This window comes from Morone saxatilis, unplaced genomic scaffold (genome assembly GCF_004916995.1).
Source record: "Morone saxatilis isolate NCDOM2014 unplaced genomic scaffold, NCSU_SB_2.0 Contig12, whole genome shotgun sequence".
NCBI lineage: Eukaryota > Metazoa > Chordata > Actinopteri > Moronidae > Morone > Morone saxatilis.
In genome coordinates this window covers 16,459,656-16,483,038 of record NW_023339674.1, presented here as the reverse complement: position 1 = coordinate 16,483,038, position 23,383 = coordinate 16,459,656, and the positions used below count along the sequence as shown (strand labels likewise).

General features: G+C 41.3%; 1 protein-coding gene across 1 annotated transcript in view; it reads left to right on the top strand.

Moving 5' to 3' along the window:
* The window catches only part of trabd2b (TraB domain containing 2B), a 60,844-nt gene extending 47,314 nt beyond the window's left edge, over positions 1–13,530 (top strand). Inside the window, exons 5-7 of the mRNA XM_035652648.1 lie at positions 9,392–9,488; positions 11,791–12,060; positions 12,630–13,530. Of these exons, the coding sequence (XP_035508541.1) occupies positions 9,392–9,488; positions 11,791–12,060; positions 12,630–12,864 (602 nt within the window). The 3' untranslated portion in view covers positions 12,865–13,530. The remainder of the gene's footprint in view (positions 1–9,391; positions 9,489–11,790; positions 12,061–12,629) is intronic.
* Positions 13,531–23,383: the final 9,853 nt, after the last annotated feature.

Genomic DNA, 23,383 nt, shown 5'->3' with positions numbered 1-23,383 from the left:
CATCTATATTATATGTATTATATTATATTATTTTTTTTTTTTCATACTGTTCTTATACTGTCTTTATACTGTTTTTTTTCTCTATCCACTTTGCTGCTGTAAGATTGGAATTTCCCCATTGTGGGACTATTAAAGGAATATCTTATCTTATCTTATCTTATCTTACATTGTGTTGTTTATAACGTGAATGACATTTAACACATTTATGAAGCATCAGAAAACCAGAAAAAAATGTTTTCTCAAAATAGTACCATAACTGTGTGTTATATTAAAATGGTAGAGATCTGTTTTATTTAACAAGATATTTAGAAAAATTTTATGTAAGCCCAATTTGTTTCTTCCCCATCTGAGCAAAGTTGACTGGAGATGTTAGCACACATAGCTTTTAACTACTGTAGCAACATAATTAGCTCTATAATTAGTGGTACCCATGTAAGGTTATGTTGTCTTTTAAATGTTCAGGAATGTAGCTTTGTAAGTTTGCGTGAAAACGTCTTATGGTAGCTCTTAGCTACACCGGTTAGATTCCTAGCTCTAATTAAATCAGTACAGCTCATTAGCTTGTTCAAAGATTACACACTTCATTAGCGACTGAAAGAACATCTCATAGCCTTTTTAGAGCCAATACGCTTAATGCTACATTTCATAAACACATGGATACTTCGGTCTTGTTTGCTTTGATCTTTTAAGCATTACCCCACATGCACCACAGCAAAAAACTGTGTAGAGCAAAGAATACAAAGGTTCACTTCTTGGGACCTGTAGTTCTGCTGGTTTTCCTACTTGGTAGTTAATTGCGTTCACCTGGTGTCCCAGGTGTAAGTCAGATCCTGATTAAATGGTAAGAATGAAAACCAGCCGGCCCTCTGGTCCCACACTCACATTTAGACACAAGCATGCACGTACATACCGACGGCTACATACACAATCGCATACCTACACACTTACTTTTATCTCTGAGCTCATGCCTGCTGGGCAGCGTGTCTGTGTAATGTATGCCAGCAACATACACACACACACACACACACACACACACACACACACCACACATGCGCAGAAATATGCACTCGGTTAAAAGGCATAAACAAGATGACATGCACCTAAGCATTTGTATTTTGTAATGAAAGGAAATCTGTGATTATCTACCTGCTCACGTGAAAACTCAACGTGCTTCCTTCTGAACTGCAACTTTAACTGAAGGGTGGAGGGGAGGAAATGAACCAACGGTGCAAGAATGAGATGAGAAAGATAAAGGCCGCCATGAGACAGAGCTCCGTTAGGATGCCAAGGCTTCTTCCGTTATGTTGTGTACTGTATGTATGTGTGTGTCCAGAAGGGAGGGATGGTAAAGACCAAAGCTGATAATGACAAAAACAAATAATGGGGGTAATTTTGATTACATTTTGTTAGCTCCACTTTAGGCTCACCTTCCTCTCTCCATTTCTTTGTGTCTTTGTATTCCTCCTCTAACCTTCTCCCTTTCCCTCTCCCTTCTGTTTTTCCCTCACCAAATCCACTTTCTTCACTTTCTCCCTGCCCACCATTAGAGCTTTGCAAGCTCATGCAGTCTAAATATTTAAACGTGGAGAATCACTTTAAAGCTCCTAACACTGAACCACTGAGCCCGCCCTCCAGCCCTTCCGACATGGACCGGTGTCAGGCACTTTACATGCAGCAGCCAGCCTCTGGATCTGATCCCCCACTGCAACTCCCTTGATCTTTGCATTTGACCAGAACGTCCACCAGAACTTGGACGTGAACATCCCCGTCAACAGCTATCACTCATAACACCTCGGTGCGGTGCAGGGAGACAGACAGACGTCCTGCCACATGCATAGGAAGTGAAGTCATTATGGAGATGAGGAACGAGTGAGAGATGTGGGAGGCTGCCATTATTTCCCTTCTACAAACCCAGAGCTGAACTGAGAGGAGGAATTTACCATCTTGCCTTTTTTAGATTTACACATCAAGTCAAAGCGGTGCTCTGTTCTCAAGGCAATGGTTCAACTATTTCTGAAGTGCCGTGGGTAGTTGTTTCTCCGGCTCCGCTCTGTTAATCCAAAGGGTGCTGTGTGATTTATAGAGGGATCCCAGTACTGTAAAACTGTAAATGGAAATGCACAGCAAGGCGCGGGGATGCTAGGCTTATTAAAATCTTTGTTGCATTACTCATATGTTGTTCATTGGAAAGAGTCGTAGGGCTACAAAGGATAGGTCAGAGAGAGAGACTTTGTAGGTAGACAAATACACACAGTTGGTGCACCCACTGTTACAAGTAGAAAACACACGATGGTCAGCACATTAACAGGTGACAAATTAAAAGAAAAATGTGAATAAATTGATGGATCCCTAATAAATGTAGATGTCGAAAATGATGTATCCTTTTCATCCACCAGATTTCAACTGACTCTTCACTAAGCCCCGTCCCACTTAGTTATAGTTGCTACACCTGGCAATGGGTCTTGGATTTCAGAAAGAAGTACACAAAGGCATATATATATTTCTAGCAAATGAAAACTGTCGTCAGCAAATTTTTTCAGCTGTAGTAAGTTAGCATAAGCTAATGCTAATGCTAATGCTGGTTGAAAACTCAATCTCCAGGTGATTGAACAAATTATTTAAATATAGCAAATAGCAAAGGGATTTAAATATGCACAGGATATAATACTAAAAGACTGAGGCCAAAGGTGCATTTCCCAGTCCCTCCAGGAAGTTGCATTTATTAACAATGCGCAATTAACACAAATTCAGCCAATTACACGCAACCTTGCAATTTTGTCCAATGACCGCAACTAATCATTGTAGTTTCCTGCATGTTTAACAAATAGCCATACATCACCAAACTACTAGTAATTGTTATCTGTATCTGTATCTTTTTTATTAAATATACCGAAACAATCTACTATCAGATAACTATTCTTTGTAATTTTTTACTTTCTCCCACAATGTAATTGAAAAAGAAATCCTAAAAACATCGCAACATGCATTTTTTTTTAGAAAAGCTGGTATGCTATATGCTATTGCTTGCACGAACTCTTGATATACAGAGTATTGCTCCTATTAATCGAGTGATCTCTTTTTCAGGGTTGGGTTGAGGAAATTAACAACTGACGCATTGGCCATCACTATCAACACCAATGAGGGAATATTTTATGAGGAAATCCAGTAGAGTTCAGAGACTTGTACAATCGATGCAAAGGAGCACTGAAGCTGTTCTGGTGGCTCATGGTGGTCCAACACCTCACATTAGTTTTTCCTTTAATTTGTCATCCATTTGACACCTACGCCCACATTCACAAACACATAGAGATGAGAGGAATTTTTCCCATCATCTCAGCCTGCATACACACTCACACAGGAACACATTTCCAAACAAATCTAAAGAGGAACACACCCTTGTCAACTATAAAGTAGTTTTATTTTTCCTCTCTGTCCACCGGGCTTCTCTCTCCACTGTATTCTCTCTCTCTTTCTGTTTTCCATCGTCTTCTGATCTCTCTTTCATCTGTTGTTCAAATGGCTGGGAGGCAACAGCTTGTGTTTGTTTGGATCATAATGTAGCAACAGTGCCCAGCATGCATTCTGGCTGGTTGGAGGATGTACGTCAATGCAGTCCTTCTTGCCCTCTGATCACGCACTCAGTCTATCTCCTTCTCCACCTCCATCCACTCCCTCAATCCCGTCTCTATCCTGTGTGACCTTTATCTTCTTATTCACTCAATCCACCGCTAAACTACCTCTTTCTACTCTCCTCCCTCATGTTTTCTTTCTTCATGTTCTTATTGCTTGTGCTCTTATTGCCGTTTTCATATGAGGTGGTCTGCTTGCAAGCCATGTGGGATTTTTTTTAACCGCCAATGTGCATCAGTTGATCCATTGTTTACACAGCGTAATTGCAAACACATTTGTTTGTGCAAAACTGAAAAATAACATAATTCTCTTCCTGTGAGTTTTCTTAATTTTTGGATCAATCTCAGTTTCCATTCTCCTGCTGCAGTATTACCAGCTGGTCTTTTGCACTTTGGAGGTTATCCAGAGGGATGTAGAAAGGAAACGATGAATAGACATAGACGGAGGCATGGCGAGACAGAGCCTGTGATGGAGAGTAGGGAAAAGGGGCTACGAGGAGGAGTGCAGGCCCAGGCTGGGTGGGAGTAAAGAGGCGCTGACATGGGTGGAGTTGAGCCTGCGTGGCAACCAGAGAGACGTGCTGCAAAACCTTCTTTTTGCAACACACTTCATACACTAACTTGCATGGAGAGAGAAGAAACTAATAAACAAATAGAGGATGGAAGACAGAGCCACGTTGACAATCAGACAGATGCTTTAGAAAGACATGATTAAGTCTGGAAATCCAGACAGATAAAGAGATAGTCCTGAGACAAGAGGTGGCTACAGTAAACACAGACAGACAGACAGAGGGAGAAGTGCAGTACATCAAGTCGCTACTGTAAGTGGAAATCAGGATAGAGAGGTTATTAAACAGAGGAGTAACTGGGTCATTAACTCTGCTCTCAGGAGCCACAGGAGGGGAAACACCCTGTAAGGTTGTGTACACACTGCAAAAAGTAAAGTTGCTTCCAATTAGAACTGAATCTTTTTTTAGCGTTTAGAGTTATTAGGGAGACACTGAAGGTTGGGTGACAGTGAAAGTTGGTTGTAAGAGGTCTGAAGCCAGGTTACGTTGCTTCTGTCTTAGCCTGAGCCACAGATGACTTTATTAAATAAACACTGTGATGCAAATAATAACAAAGATTGAAGCTGTGTCCCAATTCCATACTATATTTTAATCGTAAACATTTATGTAGTTCACAAGTATACTCAAAAAGTCAGTAATTGAAAACGCTTGAATTATGACTATGCTGTTGATGTATTGTCCCACTGAACTACTGTCCCATCGACCCAGTCGTCAAAATATTTTGTTGAGGAGAACTTTATAAGTGCCTGAATTATGTTCAGTGGCATGTTTTCTTTGAGAAGTGATGAAGATATAAAGAGGGTGTTCGGGCTGAACGGTGGGTATACAGTGAAGTCCAGTGTGTGGTTATGTTTAAGCAACAAACTCTCTTCTATTAAGGTCATAGAAAGATTGTGGTTTTGATTAAATGTTAATAAGTAAGTATACACATCCTGTCTCATGCTTCAAGTCACTTTTGACTTTTTCAATATTTAACCAAGACCGCGGCCTTTCCCTAACCTTAACCAAGTGCTCTGAGTGAGTGCCTAAACATAACCATAAAAACATTCATCATGGGAATAGAGGAGCTGCTCACAGCCGCAGGACATCAAAACAACATGCAGCACGAGGGAAAAATAAGAAATCATCCAAATAATATTTTTCTTTCTCATTGTTTAACTGGTGGTGGCCTTCCGAAGTCATTTGGTCCATTTTGTCTGTTAGTAGAAAAAAAGAATAATCTAGTCTATAGTATGGACACAGCATAGGTTTCTGTACTTTATATGCTGCTTTGTTCATAATGACTCCGATTTACTCATTTCAGATAAACCACACATGCTGTTTTTCTACCAGTTTAAGCAGTCATCACTTCCTGTGTGCCAAAGGATTTTAAAAGCCTTCTCAGACATCTGATGTTTAGTTTACACCAGAACATATAAAAGCTTCCTGTAGTTTATTTGTATGCACAATGTCATAGGTTACTGCTATAAGTAACTTGTAAGAATTTCACACACAGCAGCAGAATGTTTTGCAGTGTGCGACGAGTGCAGTCAGCCTACGAGCGCTTCATGCAGCGGGGGAGCGATTAGCAGTCAGCTGACCTCTCATTATGTCTTGGCTAATGGAGCTGTTTGTTGGGTCTGCTCTCTGCTTCAGAAGCAATGCACTGTTTACTGTCTAGATACTCCACAAACAAACACACTAGCGCAGCTTCCCACACACACACACACACACAGTCATCTGTATGGAAGAGCTATTATCTCTGTACCCAGTCATTCACCCACACACAAGGATGAACCACAAAAACACACAGGAATAAATACACAATACACATGCAACTGTTGCGAGATGAAACGTTTGTGAATCGACTTTTTCCACGAGTCCGAATTTTGAGCGACTCAGAAAACAGTTTTTGTTTGTTTGACAAATTGTGCCAACTCATGGGGAACTGTGCAATCCTTCAATTTAAGTTCAAACATAGAAGTTACCAAATGGTGGTTTTCACAACGAGAATGACAGTTTGTTTGTGTGTGTGAGGGAGAACGTGTGCATAAGTGCATGTTTGTAGCTGTTAGCAGTTTATTCATGTCTTTATTTAGCGGACAAGAGTGTCTGCAGCGCTGGCCTGTTTGTTTGTGTGTACAGTAAGTTGTTTAAGGAGTGGGTGCATGTTTACAAGACCCGGGAAACAACAAATGGGCTTTACTGAGAGGAATACTCAGCAGATTGAATGTTTAAAGAATGTCAGATTTACAGCAGGTGTGTCTTAGAAATTAAAAACACGTGGTTATCTGCTGGTTGTGAAGGAAAACTACAATTTCATCATACAAAGAAACAAACACACACACACACACAGAGCTGTCTGGGTGTGTTATGCATAACAGCAGAGCGTAGGAAATCAAGTCAGCACATCAGTCAGCTTGACCTCACACCCGGCAGAACACACAGGAGGTGTTCTTCTCTGCCCCCGGCCTGCAGAAATTAATGAAATAGCTGCTTGACACAGATATGAGGGTGGTTGAATCTGTCATGCAGTCACTGAATGAGCTGAGTTTGGCCCCTGTGTTTTGTTAGGAGAAAGGGATGAAAGAAAAGAGAGAAGAATGTAAGAGAGGGGATGAGAAGAATTATTCTTGGTAGTAATTAAGCAGGTATTTTGTGTAGTGGTACTTTTTGGAGTGTTTACATTTTAGCAGTTTTCGCAGATACAGTAATGTTTTAACTTTAGTATTAAAGGCTATTACTAACTGCATATGCATAAACCAGCTGTATCCTTTGCAGGTTCTCCACAAGCATGGCAATGCTGATATGGTGATGCTAATCAGATATAATGTTTACCATGTTCACCATCATGCACTTTAGCATGCAAAAATGTGTTCATTACCACTAAAGGCACAGCTGATGGGAATGTCATTGGTTTTGCACTCAAAGTGTCACCAAAGTTAATCATTACAATTGATCCTGAGGGGAACATGAATGTCTGTATCAAGTATGATGGCAATCCTCCCAACACTTTGAACCATCAATGTCGGTCATGGTGGTGCTAGAGGAAAAGTCAGGGGATCACCAAAGTCCTTAGGATTCATCTTCTGGGTACCATAACTTTCTGTGTAAAAATTGATGTTCACACCATCCAGTATTTGTTGAGATATTTTAGTCTGAACCAAAGTGGTGGACCAACTGACAGACTGACACTGCCATCCATAGAGCCATGATGTTTGCGTGCTGCCTCACAGTTCACTTTATATACCCTAACTCTGAGGAAGTTCTTAAAAGAAACAAGGATAAGAAATACATCCTCACTTCTGCCACTGTGTTGACATTGAGTGCATAAATATAGCAAAACAAGAACACACACACACACAAATACATAGGCCCACCTTCACCCAGACAAAAACTCACACTCTGCCCTCTGTGTAATCCCATCTGATCTCACCGACACTCTGTTGTTAGAAGCCTCCTTTCACTCTGCGGCCTATCCCCGCGCAGCCTTTGAACTTGGCTGCCAAGAAAGTGTAACACCGCGTGCCTCTTTCTTAGACTTTCAGGAATGATCAAGAACATTATAATGATAAAATTGGCAGGGGGTGAAGAGCTGAGTGGGAGCAGAAGGCCCTGACAAAAAGTGAGTAAGAGGCTCGAATATTGTCAACGTGTTGTTAATAAGCTGCAGGAGAGAGCTGAGGTGTGTGAGTGAGTGAATTCCTGCGTGTGTGCAAATGTTTGCATGTGGCGGTTTGTGTATATGTGTGAGCAGAAATATGAGTTCTTCTGTTAGGGTGTGTGTGTGTGTGTGTGTGTGTGTGTAGCGCTTGTGATGGCTACATTACAGCTTATTGCTGGGTTGAGTGACACACAGGATTACCGGGTGATGGGAGAAATTTAAAAAAATGCTTTTATCAGCGTGGGGCTGGGGCCTACATGTTTGATGTTAGTCTGAAGGAATCATATACAAGGTGAAGGTAAAAGGGAGAGGGGCAGAGAGGAGGCAGGAGGTTGAGTGCCGACAATATGGGGTCATTACAGAGCAACAAGTGGGCCCAGTAGATGAAGACCGAACTCGCATTTGAACAGTCCCCATTCTCTCACAGATCCTCTACAATCCTGTTTCTAGCTTCTGTCTACAGCAGGACTTTAACTGCCACAATATAGAAGCATCCCTAGACCTTGGATATAAAAATATACTCTTTCGTAGAGGACTTCAACTGAATGTTGGGGATATTCAGTGTTAATCCTGGGACCTATCTGAGATTCCATAATGCCACTTTTTGAGAATATGTATCAACTTAAGTGAGCGATTTTTTGTCGTGAAGATAATGCAAACAGAAACGGGCAATATGTTAAACTACAAGTTACTACAATTCATCCTCTGAGGTCCACGAATGTTTGTGCCAAATGTCGAGACATTTCACTCAACAAATGTTAACCTAATTGGGGTGATACAGGAAGTTAGGGGATCAGGGGAAGTCCTCTTCTGGAGACCGTGGATGTCTGCACAACCAACCCACATTGCCATCACCCAAAATAAATGAAAATCTGATTAAACTAAACAATACTAAGAGTTTGAAGGCTTACTAGCAGCTCTGTGAAGCAGTCATTGCAGATGTTTAGCAGGTATAATATTAACCATGTTCACCAACTTAGTTTAGCGTGTAAGCAGTCACTAATTAGCACAAAACACACCAGTGGACACCAGTCCATCTTGAAGTTGTTGAGACATCTCTGTCTGGATCATTGCCATCCCTAGAGGCACACGTCTAGTTCTGCTAAAAACACTGGAAAATATTAAAGAACAGGTTCACATTTCTTCAGATCTATCTTAAAACAAAACCCGGGTTCCCATATGTATGTTGAAAAGAATATTGGTTGCTGAAATTGCTCAATACTGGCCTAGAAGAAGTCCCTTTCTAAAGTGATTTGAATGTAAGTGATGTGGGACAAAATCCACAGTACAAGTGTATCAGATGTGAGGTTTGGTTGATGATTCAGCCGTCTGAGTTAGACAAATGAAGTGGATATGGTTTTAATATCCTTTAGCTTGTTGTTATTAGAATCAAAAATGTTTTTTATAAAACAAAATCCAGGTTATATTTAGTCAAACAGACGAAATGCATGCTCAGCAAAAAAAAAAAAAAAGACAAAAAGTTTTAACTTTTAACTAAGTCTTGCTTCTCTTGGATCTGTCATGACTTTTGGCCTTTTGTTTACTCTTAGGTCACTTCCTGGGGAACCACAGTGTGCTGGACATCCTGAGGCAGGAGGGCTACGAAATCGTCCACATGTCCCCCGATCACCAAGAGCCAGTCACAGAGTGAGTAACCAGAAACAAGTGTAACAGATGACAGAGCATGCAATTTAATAAAATACTGTGGTTACTAAGAAACAAACAAAAATCTGTTGTTGAAAAAGACTACTTTATATATACCTGATGACAAAACTACAGTAATTGTTTGACATGAGTGAATCTGACAAGGTTAGATGATAATAGAACATATTCATTGTTTTATTTTGGAGGCTAAATAATTCCAGTGTAAATTATGAACACTGGTCCATGTAGGTGACCAGTCACAGGTTACACTGTTAATCCTGTTAACCTGACAATATAATGAATGGGAAAAGACGTGATTTTGTGCTAGCATCGCACCGATAATGTTATGGTAATGTGGCCCGTGAAACACAACATATGAGCACTTTTACTTTTAGACAAGCATGCAGATACATGTGGACATACATCAACTGAGCCCATCAAACACATAAAGAATGAAAGAACTCCAGCCGGTCCAAATCCGTCCTTTTCTCTCTAAAGTCGAGCTATTTAACCTCAGTAGATTTATTGAAGTGCAGTGCAGATACTGTCCAAATTGTGCTCTGTAACAAATAAAGCTCAGCTATGCAGGAATCCTTTGATACCTCATCAACTCCCTCACCTTCCTCGCTAGCTCCCTCCCTTCCTTCCTCTCTCCCCCTCGCCTGCCAAAGGCGAGCTGCCAGCGGTGGTTCTGCCTGTTCTCTGCAGCCACTGGTACCCTAGTAAACACACACACACGTACACATGTGTATGCAGGGTAAGTGGAGTGATGCGCAGTGCCAAGAAGCAGGGTTGTACACACAATCAAACTCACACAGAGGCTTGGCGTCCGGCAGCATTTCTATAATCCCTCCTAATGTGTGTGTGTGTGTGTGTGTGTGTGTGTGTGTGTGCACCCCCATTCCTTGGCACAGAGCAGCTTCCCTCTCACCTAGGGGGTTAATCCAGAGGCCCATAAAATAGCAACAAAAGCCACTTGAATCAGGGTGAAAATGGAAAAACAAGGCAAAACAAGGGGCATCTCTTTAAAAGCAGTCCCCATCCATTCATCCAGGTTTTACAGACTTCTCGCTGGGAACTACAGCTGTACACGTCCCCTCCCTATCTCAGTCCACCCTGTTTGCAGAGTTGTGGGCTTTAGTCAGTGGTTCTGGTTTTTAAAGCTGACAAGTGGACTGACTTACTGTGGTCACAAAACACTTGCGTACACTGCGCACACACACACACACATACGCAACCACACGACCACACACTTAACACGTGTGCATGCACGCAGACACTCTAGCTGCCTGATACAAGGTGACATGACAGGCGAGGAAAAACACCACAAGATGGCTGAATGAGAGGTGTTTATGAAAGCTGTTAGCCTCAGACCAGAACCGATTGGCAAAAGGTCTTCAAGAGTGATTATATGACTGACTGACAGAGCAGACTAGAGCTGGGTTTGGCTCCACAGTAGCTTGACCGCGGGGCCTGGAGCTATCATCACCCTGACCAGGGGGGGTTTCAAGCTTGTAAAAGTAGAAGTGCAGACCATCACATTTATGATGATCGGAGAGACAAAACTAATTATGAGTGAGAAGTGGAAATCATGAATAAGATCATCCCACAATGCATCACGTCATGTTTAGTAATATAATTAAGTAATTTCAAAGTCTGATATGAGCAGAAGAAATCCTGTAGTTTTTTTTCTGTATCTTTTTTCTTTCTACTGCTTGCTTTGGTGTAGCTCCCTCACGTGATGTGTACAGTGGGTTATTTTTGATGTTCTACCTTGAAACATAAAACCACATGCTGCACTGCCATATTGACATGAAAATAACAAGAGAGGAGAAAGTATGAGTAATGGGTGGAAGAAAGTGGAGCATGGCAACTGTTTTTCGAAGGAGAGGCCGGTGATTCTGGGTGGTCTGCTTTGGGCACATGTCAGTTTTGACGCAACAGTACGGCTACAAGAGTTACAACTTCCTCTAATGTTGCCTGCTGGGTATTTCTGCCACTCAGTACAGCGTTTATAGGGCAAGGCGCCCTTTGTGGTATTCATATCCTTGATTGAAGTCAAGAGTTGTAAGTGGAAAGCAATCGAGTGGTCAGAAACCACAAACAATAACATTCGCTGGCAGCCAATTTGAAATCTTAGAAAAGTGAAACAGTCCTATATTTTTTTAATCAGCTGAGAGAGACAAAAAAAATGCCTATTTTGCATCTGTGAGTAAAAAGGTTCAGTGATACCTTTGACTACACCAAGGATTTATATGGTATATAAACTGACTCCGTGTCCTCTCTCTGGGTTTTCCTGCGACAGGAGTAAACCAGCTGAAGAGCCTGCAGCAGGGTTCAACGAGGAGAGCGCTGACACGTCTTCCAGCAGCTGGTTGACCAGTCCACCAGAGATGGAGCTGGAGGACCCAGAGGACATGCCCGGCCTCGGAGATGAGGAGCTGCCTCACATGCTGCTCCCCGACAGCCTGAGTCAGCTGGAGGAATTCGGACGACACAAACGCCCTCGAAAAGCCCACCGCGGCCACGGCAGACCCCGCCTCTTCAGTGACCTGTGGGTTCGCATTGGGGATAGGTGAGATATATATTATGATCAGTTTACTGTTCACAGCTCTTTAAAAGATGTTCAGCTCTATAAAGTAACTTAAATCACGGTACTGTTAAATGTTTTGGATGTAGCTGCCGGAAATTGATTAGATATGCACTTGTGAAAAGTGACACACTCATATACTCTCTTTTGGTGTACGATTCAAATCATATGGTCATTATTGATCATCACTGGTCACTACAGAATGATACAAAGACCTTATTCAGATACTACTGTGAGTTTTGCATTAACTAAAGTAAATTGATAGTCCCTTCTATATTATAGTCACAGAGGATTTCCTTTACAGATGTCAGAAAATCCTCAAATTGCGAGTTAGTTTTGTCCAACCAACAAAGCAAAACCCAAGATATTCAGGTTATTGTCATATAAGACAAAGACAACAAGCAAATATTTACATTTGAGAAGCTGGAACCTGTGAATTTTTAGCATTTTTGTTTAAAAGATATGTATTCAAATTAGTGCCAATTCATGCTTTGCTTTTTGACTGATCATGGCTATGAGCTAAACCCTGATTTATTGTGACCCCTCTACTGCAGCACTACTCCACCCCCCAATGTAAGGATAATCAATGGCTATGTGACAGTGGAGCCCCCGCTGACCCATCAAGAGCAGCGCAGACAGATGGAGATCTACGCCACAGAGGGACATCCCAGTCCAGCTCCCTCCACTCCGCCCAGCCCCAGCTCGGCCCAGCCAGCCTTAGTCCACAGCGCACTCACACTGTCTTGTATTTTCGTCTGGCTGTTATCGCACATGCTGTTCACCTCCTGACCACAAGACAGTGTTATCTCACAGAAAAACACTGAAGACACCACTGCGTCCACACCAGAGCGGTGGAATGTACCTGATAAACAAGGAATGACCATCAGCACGTGCAAAAAAGAGATGGAGGAATGTTTTAGTCAGTACACGACGTTCCGAGGAAGGACAATCCCTGCTGTCGGCCTCCACCTTCAGGGAGGGATAAGCTCCAGCCGGCCGAAATGCCAAGTCTTTACAAACTTGTCACGTCTCAAAATGTGTGGAATAAGCTCTCAGCCATGACACAAGCAATGAATGGACTGTTTTGAACTCTAAAGGGTGGAGTCTTCAAACCTCATGAAAGTATTATGGTAGAATAAAAAAAACAACATAGCACAATGAAGACCTGTAATTTTGAAGAGTTTGTGTGATAAAATCTTCTACCTAATAAAAAACTGTAATACTGTATAGAAAAATAAGACTTTAATAATGAGAATAGAACATACTAATAACAGTTATAACTCTGTGATAAACGAGTTGAATGCATACAGTCGGACAGTACTGTGTAGGTGGAACACTCAGTTGCCACTTTTGTAAATTGTGCATTTTGTTCATAAAGAAATATTGTATATTTATTATTTCTGGAAGAAAAGAATATATTTTCTTGTTTTTTGAAGATAAATGAAAAATAAACGTTTAAAACTAATGACTTGTTTTGAGATTTTTTTCCAGTAAACAGATAATTTGGACTGTTCATGGTTATTTGTGAAATTAAAGATACTTAATTTAAATAAGGAATAATTACTATTAATTCATCTTTGGATTAAGTATGTGGCATCAATTTATTCATTTATTTGTGTATTATTTGACCGGCAGAACACACACTGATGAACCCATAGGGTAAATGTGCCAGTGTAGTGATGTGTGTACATTACAAGCTGGTAGATTGTAAAGCTTAAGATGTGTCCAAAATAATAACAAAAGTGAACGTACACTGTGTTAGACTGTGATATAACAACAACCCATACATTATACATTAATAACTTCCAAATTAATAGCAGTTTAGTACAGAAGTTGGGGGGGGGAGGAGACATGTGCAACAGGTGATCTCAATCTGCCACCTGCTGGCTAAAACTAAGAACACATTGCAGTACAACAGATGCATTAGACCACCCAAACTAACACTTTATAAGTGCCACTCAAGGTAATGCACCATCAAATCCAAATCATCAGAACACAGAAGGAAAAAGACTAAAGATAAATGAAGTGAAGACATGTTGATAAAATTGTGGATCACAGTTTCTACATAGTTCGCAGCTGATATCCGTCACAAATAAACAGCCATAATGTTCTGGTCACATGCACACCTATTTTAACAAGTTTGTATTTTCACAAAATTGAAATGATATGAACATTATATCAGGCCACAGAGTTCAGGCCAGAGAGTTAACTGACTAGAAAACAGTCAAAGCAGCCAACTGCATTATACTATAGTAAGTGTAGTAGTAGCTGCTTCTCTGCACTCTGCTAACCATTATGTATCTTCAGGTGAAAGCATCACACTTAATGCTTAAATCAGTGCAATGAAGTGGTATGAAGCTAGTTGAAACTTCTCAAAGGGACCATTATAAACAAATTGTCTTCAAGGTCAACAGACCTCAGATAGATGGTTATGGGCAGTAAGCTTGTTTAGTCAGTTTGTAGAGGCATTCACCGATTATTCTGTCTGAAGACCACTAAGTGAAGTTTGTTTGGAGATGTTTTTTTCTGATAATGAATTTCATTGCAGCATTTTATAATTTTTTTGCCAGTGAGAAGTTTAAAGCTCATTACAAAAAAGGTGTTGACCTTCAAATAACAGTTTATTATAAAGGGACCAAAAGAAAAAAACATAGTTCAATAAACCTGAATAGTACAATAGCTTAAGATGAGTTGAATTTATCATAATATCTTAAAAATTCTAACAATTTTTACAATTTCTTTTACTCTTAAGGTAAAAGAGATTATAAATTTACTGCAAAAAATGTCTGCCGAAAGTTGGCAAAAAACAAATACATCCTCATTGTACAGGCTGGAAAATCAACACAAAGGTGGATAAACAGTCACAGTTTAAGAGTCTGCAGTAAAGTACAGTGAAATGTAATATGAATACTCTCCCCATACAAGCATCATCTGACTGCCCTTGTGCAAGACACCTGACCCCAATATTCCAGTTGACCTGCTTAGTAGGCAAAAGGAGAATTATTATGAATGAATCTATGTATTGAACATACATTATTATATCAACAACGTCACCACTCGATTTAAACATAAAATTTGCGAAGTAAATTTAAAAAACATAAAATAACCGTTGCCCTCCTGTAGTTGGTACTTTCACCACTAAGTGGCGCCAGAGTCACAAAATAACTTTAGCAACAGCTCAAACGGCACAAAGTGCTTTCTGTGAGACTGTTTAAAGGCCTCATAACCAAAGCCTGAGACTGAAGACGCAGAGGTAGGCATTGCTTTTTGGATACCACATCTGAATAGATAATGTTTATATAGACACATTTTAACCAAAAATTATACAATAAAATGTCCCGTAATAATACATTCAATAAATAATATTCCATTATACATTTTAGGTAAGCAAATGCAAAATGGAGCTGATTCAAACTCAATAGTTCACATAGTTCAGAGATAGTGTTTATATTGTATTTTGAAATCACTACAAAAAATACAGATATAAGTATATTCACAAATATTCTATGATTTCTAAATTTATGTATAAAAGTTATTGAAAATCAAAAATCAAAAAAAGTCAGAAAATATTAAGGAAACAAAAACTTATTTTATTATTGTTTTGCTTTTACAAGAAACCTTTAATGGTATAAAGTATTCATAATATATTTTGTATTTTATGCCAATTCTGTTGTACATTTCTGAGCACTTTCAGGACAGGAAATGTTATTTTATGTCCAATTGTGTAATAATAATAAAATGGAAGAAACATTATGGCTTGTTTTACTCACTTTTATGATAGTAGTTTTCGATAATTTCTATTTTCCTAAGTTGTTTAAATGTATCAATTAAATACCATAAGTTTAGCGTTAAAATAAATCTGACTTGTGTGGCTGTGATTTAAGCAAATAAACATTTTTTAAAGATCCATATCAATATTTCAAAAAATATATATAGTCAACATATTTCACAGATTAAAATTGATTGGACACTTATTCAAAAATGAATCTGTACACATAAAGTTAAATAAGACAGCTATGTAGGTATTAAGTACTGTAAGTTTAATCAATAGTAAATGAACTGGAATAAATAATTACAGAGCAAATTGTGATTCAGTTTTTACTTTACACTTATCTTTCACAACTGCCTTCCCCTCTTCAACAGTCTCCTCTTAAACGGTGAAAAAAAAACAGGGAAGAGCAAGTTTTTTAGAACAAACAGCTTTTTCGCCCCTTAAGCCAAGACAGGACAATATTTGCCTTAGCAAGAATACCATTTTCCCTGGACTTTGGGGTGTTGTTTGAAGGAGTGGGGGCCTTGACAGGGCGCTCTGAGGGCTGACCCTCACTCTGCCGGGGACACGCCGCCAGCCGCATATAAATAAAAGATTACAGTGGAAAAATCAATTTCTGAGCAAACTCATTAAAAATGCCCCTCACCTTAAATGATTCCCATTTCCTTCCATTCAACCTGTTAACGCCTAGCTGTCCCTGAGTCCAACCACCCCACCCCCACCTCCTCCCATCCCTCCACCACTCCTCCATCCTTCCCTCTGCCCTTGTTGCTCTCCCGCCGGTGGGTAATTACTTTGCAGCATAGCGTTTTTTGCCCTTCTGATTTGCACCCGTTTCAAAATGAAGGGTTAGTTTGTTTAACCGTGGTGGATTTGCCAGTCATTGTTAAAGCTTAATAATGTGGCAAGGTCCTTTGGTTTTTCACAACACCTCCGACCCCTGGCCTGCACCCCCCACCATCCCTTCCCCGTTGGCTTGGGCCTCTTGGGGGGGGGGGGCTCCAAGGTTAAGGCTTACTGGGCCTGAGGAAGCCTGCAGTGGATCAGGCTTCAGACCCATTGACTTGACTGAAAGGGGATCGGGAAGTTGTTAAAAATCACCTCTGGTAAAAGGATTAAGAATCAAACTGCTGTGTTTGCCCAGAGAGGATGTTAAGGTGCTCTCAACAAGTCACTGAAATGATGGAGAGGAAGAAATAGGAGCAAGATAAGGATTGTTAACTCCTCTCCAAGGTCTTGGATCTAGCAGCTACTATAGACTTACTTACACATGTGGCACAGCTGAAAACAGAGGAAATGCAGAATAGTGAAAGTGTTCTATAGTGTTTTCACATTTCAGTGCCATAGCCTCGTCTTTGATCAATACCTCACAGAGAGTGAAAGTCACCGCAGCCAAGGTGAACATCGATCTCAGGCAGCTGGAGCCGTTAAGAGCATTTCAAGTGTGTGTCGCTTTGATTGTTGAGCTGCAGCTCGCGCACCGATCACAGCAATAACACACGAAGGAGTTTGTCATCACACAAAGACAACACAACACACTGCTGTCTCTCAGCTTATCAGATCCAATACAGCAACACATGTATGCACTGAAAACCATGCGAGGAGCGGCTGCTTTGTCTGGTTGTTGTTGAAGGATGTTTACAAAATGTCATTTTTTAACAGCGGATCTGTAATTGTGTGTTACAGGGAACGTCTGTCTACCCTAACCATGTCCTGTGTGGTGGATGTCACCACATATTTCGCTGAGAAGCTTTGATTCTCTGTCTAGCCGAGGGAAGCCATAAAGCTTTGGGAAAACAAAAGTGTGTTTAGCCCCGGGCAGATAGCTTCTCTCCCTTTAGATAATCCTACTGATAGTGAGAGGCAAAGCGGTGCTGTTTGGTGAGCTCTTGTAACTCGCGGCTCATCTGTGTTTGTGCTGGTTGAGACATTATTCTCTCTCATTGTCCGAGTCCCCTTGAAGATGTGTGGCTTTGAGCTGTAGGACTGAGCCCTGTGGCCTTGTAGTGCCTTAACACAGGTCAGGTGCAAGTCTCCCAGGCAAGACGGTGTCTGCGGAAGGTATATCAAAGCTCTGTTCGTAATTGAGGGGTCATATTATACTGTGTAGTTTTGATTTTGCTTAATTACACTCATTGTGTATGGGAGCCTCTTCTTGATGATTAAAACTTAATTAAACATGAAACAAGGGACAATAATTACAGGATAAAGTTGGTGTTATTTTAATCTTACCAATCCCTTAAAGATACAAGAACCAACATTGAATTTGTTTTAATTATTGTAACTCTACGCCATATAACTCCAATGTTTCCTATTATTATTCTTTCATTACGATAATCATGGCCAGTGCTGTTTATTCTAAAACAACTAAAACTGTCACATTTGCAATCTCTTGAAGACATCACTGAGCATGCTCGCAGACGCAGCTTCATGTTTACACTGCCTTAGTTTGATGAGCTCAGGGAAATAAAGTTTGCAGGTCACTGTCTTTGTAGTAAAGGAATAGATCAGCCAATGCAACAATACGGCTCTTTAATGTGTTTTTAATAGTTTATGGATAACAGCAGGGCTCTACAGCACAGAGGCATAAATTACACCAGGCTGTGGATATATTAGTATTCACAGTTTTGATCTTTCTGTAATGGGATTTGTTTATAATAAAAAAGATAAAGATAATCCCTGCCATATCGCCAAAGACTGTTAATGAGTGTATTCAATTTTATGTACCATAGCAAATAAACTGCATAATGCATGCATAATGTGTTAGAAATAAACGTATAATTAAAGAAGAGAATAGTAAATACAGACATGTTGCACTACTGGTTCTGTATTTCAACATACAGTAGGGTGAAATAGTTTGTTTTTGAGTGCAGAGGTAGAAGGAGTGAATGTGTACCAAGGAGAGTAAAGTAGGTACAAAGGAGAGACGAATACCATGTGTATATGTGCATGTGTGTCCTTGTGTGCGCATTGAAGGATGGTGGTGAGAGTGTTGTGTTTCACAGTTTTTTGCCATGATGCACTGCTTTATTATTCTGCACAAGGGGCACTTCACATGCGGAATGGGTTCTCTTTGATATCGACAGCAGCTTGAGGGAGAGAGTGCACTCAAAAACAGGCGCGGGCGAATTTATTCTGGGGGAAAAAAACAGATAGTTGTGTACTTCCCTGGCAGTGGTTGCCGCACATGCGAAGAGCCAACCGCTTTGATGCTCCAGCGGTGACACTCCACACGCTAATGAAATATGGTAATTACAGCCACATAAAAGCCCTCCTAGACAGAGCTGGAGAAAGGGTATAAAAAACAACAAATATGACTTTATCCAAAGATACCCACTGTGATTAATTCTCCTTTTCATAAACATATATTTTATGCTGTTCACTTGCTACAAAGCAGCATGGGCCATCAGTTGACCCAGGAACTGGCGAGGGGGAAAGGTCCGCTGATTAAGAACCCCATTGTTCCCTTTCAATAGAAGGCCCTGTCTGCTGGAGAACACAGGATGGAGGAGTGTGAAAAAAAAGACCTCCAAAAAAGAGTGCTCTATGTGCTGTGCTCTGCTGCTCTAACTTAGGCCCTTTTCTTCTTCGCAGATATTTTTTCCTGATTTGAAATTCACCCAATCTGGACTGAAAAACTAGCTCCACAGCACAAACACTTGGCTCTATCAAACGCCTCAGAAGTCCCATTTGTGGAAAAACTGGTAACTTGATTGTGGGAGGTAAGAGATTTAAAGGAAAGTATTATGTTTAAAGTTTACACAATGGAAATTTGAGCAATAGGCCTGCATTTTCCACTCAGTCCCCAACAGTGCCAGATATTACACAGAGAAACAAATCAAAGTTCACAAGGCAAGGACCACAGCTTGATATATTGTCAGTTCCTTTTTTGAAAACGGAAATGGTTGCATGATTGTGCTGGAAGCTGGTGAGTGGGGCAAATTTGGACGGATGGTAAATTTGGCAGTTTGTTGGAGATGAGTATGAGACAATTTGGCTTTGGAGGCACAGTAGTCTCTCTACAGAGACACCCCATGAGAGAGAAACAGAAGAGAGGATTGGGGAGCAGAAGGAGAGATGACGTGGGTTGAGCACAACATGACTGGGAGCAGATCCTGTCAGTATAAACTATATCTTACTGGAGGCTAAAAGGAGTTAGCAAGGCCCAAGTAAGTGTGTTTCAGCTGTTATTATAACACAATTTTTTTGCAACCGTGAACAGTGGATACTAAAGCTTGGATATTATAAAACATGTGTAGTTGCCAAGTTTCATAAGACAGCGTGAAATCTTAAGGCATATTTGTCAGTATTCAGTTGCTGAAATGGGAAAATAGTGTTTTCTTGGCAAAAGCTGTGATATGTCAATTCAAGTCAATTTTATTTATGCAGCCCAATATTATAAAGAACAAATTTCCCTCAAGGGGGTTTATATTATATTGCTAAGTACAATAGAGACAAAACTTGTAGGCATACAAAGTCATGCACACAGTGCCACATAGTCCACTAAACATATATTTAATCCACAATGAAAAAGGGAAATTTCATTTGTATACTTGACACATGAAAGTCACAGAAAAGGAGGATGGAGAGAGGGAGAAAGAATGCAAGGGGTGGAGGAGGCCATGTGTTTGACCATCAGTGTTTGCTCACAGTCAGACAGCAAAGCAGCCCCCCCATCCTGTCACACACACACTTTCGCCTCGCTGACCCACTCTCCCAAGGGATGGAGACCTCCACCTTCTAGAGGTCAGGGAGAAGGTGGAGGTCAAATGGGCTCTAATAATAGGATGGTATATGTGTGTGTTTTTGCGTGTGCACGTGTCTGAATAGGGCTGTGGGGGTCTGACCGGCTAACTGGGGCTAAAAGCTAAGTGAACAAACACACAGCGATGCACTGCGATGATCCACATGAGCACAGAATACACACAAACCCATGCACGCTGTATGCATGCATGCACACTCTTTAAGGTCAGAGCACAGGGTGAGAATGTTAAACGGCCAAGCTGGGGACATCAAATATTTTCCTACCCATCACTATCAGCAAACCACCTGCCTGAAATCTAGAACTGTGTGCGCATGCATGTGTGTTTGTGTGTGTGTGTGTGTGTGTGCATTGAGGAAAGGGTGGGCGAGCAACATATATAGGCTTAGCTGATGAAACTACTGAGACAACTCGACTTTATTAGAGCACACACTGAGGCAGACAGACCTAGAGACTGGCGGGCAGACAGACAGATAGGCAGGGCGTGTGTGGGCGCCAGCAGTTGCGGCACAGCAGACAGACAGATGGAGTTTTGGGGGCTGTGGCCTCAGACTCAGATAGGAGCTCATTCCCACCATCTCTTTCTAAAACCCCCAGCTCTTTTTATCGCTCTCCTCCAGGTGTATCCAGGTAACTCCAAGGCCAGGCCACTCTTAAAAACACGACAGTCAAGGTAACAGGTAATTGCAGAATGGTACTCGTAAAACAGCCTGTTTGCCTACAGCTGAACTCCGCCCCGGCTTCGTTTAGACGCGAAACTCGGAGAGGCAGGAAGCGACCGCTCATAGGACGAGGCAACATGGCGTGGTGTCGCTCTATGTCTTGCCTATTTCCTTTTTTTTTAAACGCTGCTTTTGACTTTAAACCAGCCCTTACTCCTGTTCTTCTTCCTATACTTACCCTCCTTGGTTCCACTTTTCAGCCTTATTATAATTACAGAGCAAATTCTAGTTCTTTTAAATACCCCTGTCAGCTTCTCACTTTTTTTTTATCTCTCCCTCTCCCCCCTTTGGTGCCAATAATACTCTGACTTTATGAGTAACTCTGGCTCCCTCCCTCTTTTAATGTTTGATTCCAGGTGATAAGAGAAGACTGAGAGATGAGTCTGACTGCACCGGCTAATGTGGTCAAAGGGCAGAGGCTGTGCTGGGGAGTGAGGGGGCCGGCTGTAGTCAGTCAGTCTAATTCGAGACTGGACCGTGCTCGGCTTTTGGACCATGAATTGTGGATGGTGGCCTGTAGCCAAGCTGTCTGTGCACAAGCCAGGAAAACATACATATTGAAGCAATTGTCCATATCTCGCCTGAAGAGTCATTATCTGACAATCTATCAAGATATTGATCAAGAGTTTGTATATATCTACTGTCACATGTACTTACCCTCTGAACAGCGATAAGATTACTACTTCTCTTTGCACACAGGCCAATAAACACATAAGCGCACCCACCCGTTCACGCACACACACAAATGCATGCATGTGAACTGCTGGTTCTACTGTATGTGTATTTGTGCAATATATTCAAATAAAAACATTGTCCACAGGCGAGCATGTACAGTACACATGAATGGCTGTGACCTCACGCACACACACGTACTGTACAGTTTACTGTCAAACACAGTCTCAGTCCATCTCCTCGCTTTCAACAATCACTTGTTTGTTTCAGAACACACAAACAAACAACACACTCCCCCACATAGTGGTCATTGACACAGACAGCAACTGAACTCTGCTTCGGGCTCCTCTCTCTTGCTCTCTCTTGTCCTCCCCAACCCCTCTCCCTCTTTGTCCCTCTCTCTCTCTCGCTCCTCAACTCTCGGTTTTCATCTGATTTCATTCCTCGCCCTGCTCTGGCCATTATAAATTCATTGTATGCTGTCGTGGCTGATTGAAGTGATGGGCTGATTCCTCAGAGCTTCCTGCCTGATGGAGGGTGCTATAGCAAATAGCCCAATGGGTCTGTTTAGATAACACTGACCTCTCGCAAACCACCGCCACCATCTGCTGTGAGTGAGCTTTGTGGGACTCACTGTCATCCCTGAGTGGAAGGATGAACGAAAAAAAAAAATAATGAAAAATTGATTATTCACAAACGCAGAGACGGTGTTAAAGAAAGAGGGAATATGTTAGAAAGATGAAAAGAAGGAAAAGAGAAAGAAAGATAGGGATGGTGTGGGGTTACAGAGGGCGAGTAAAGGGGAAATCTCGGGTGGGCAATGATTTGAAGCGTATTGTAACTCCCACCTGCCCTCTCCATGAACAAAAGTGTTAGTCATCATCAGGGTGAATTGTGAGGAGAGACAAGGGGCCGCTTCGTTGGTCCCCCTGATCTGCATTCTGCCCATGGGGTTACCAGGGTAACGAGTACAGTACACCGAGGGGCGGGGAGGGTGAGGGGGGCATGGAGAGGGCACTCACCCTTTTCCTTGGAAATGGATATTCATGCCTTTGTTCTGCAGGGGTTACGATCGTGTTGATTAGGGAAAAAAAAATCTTGTTTAAACAGCCCGCCCTCTCGGCTGGCCTCACACATCGTGTGGCCGGCCGGGCTTCACCTGGCCAACAGATCAGCATTCAAACACCAGTGTTCATTGAAAACAGGAGGATAATGGAAAGCAAATTAATAACCAGTGAATGCAATGAAAAAAAAATAATCATCAGCCCATTGACCTGGTCTGTCAGTCAACCCTCTGTGTATCTGTCTCTGTGCTTCGGTCTGTCCAGAAGTACTCTCTGTTGCTCAAGGATGCCCCAAACATTTCTTCTAAATAATATC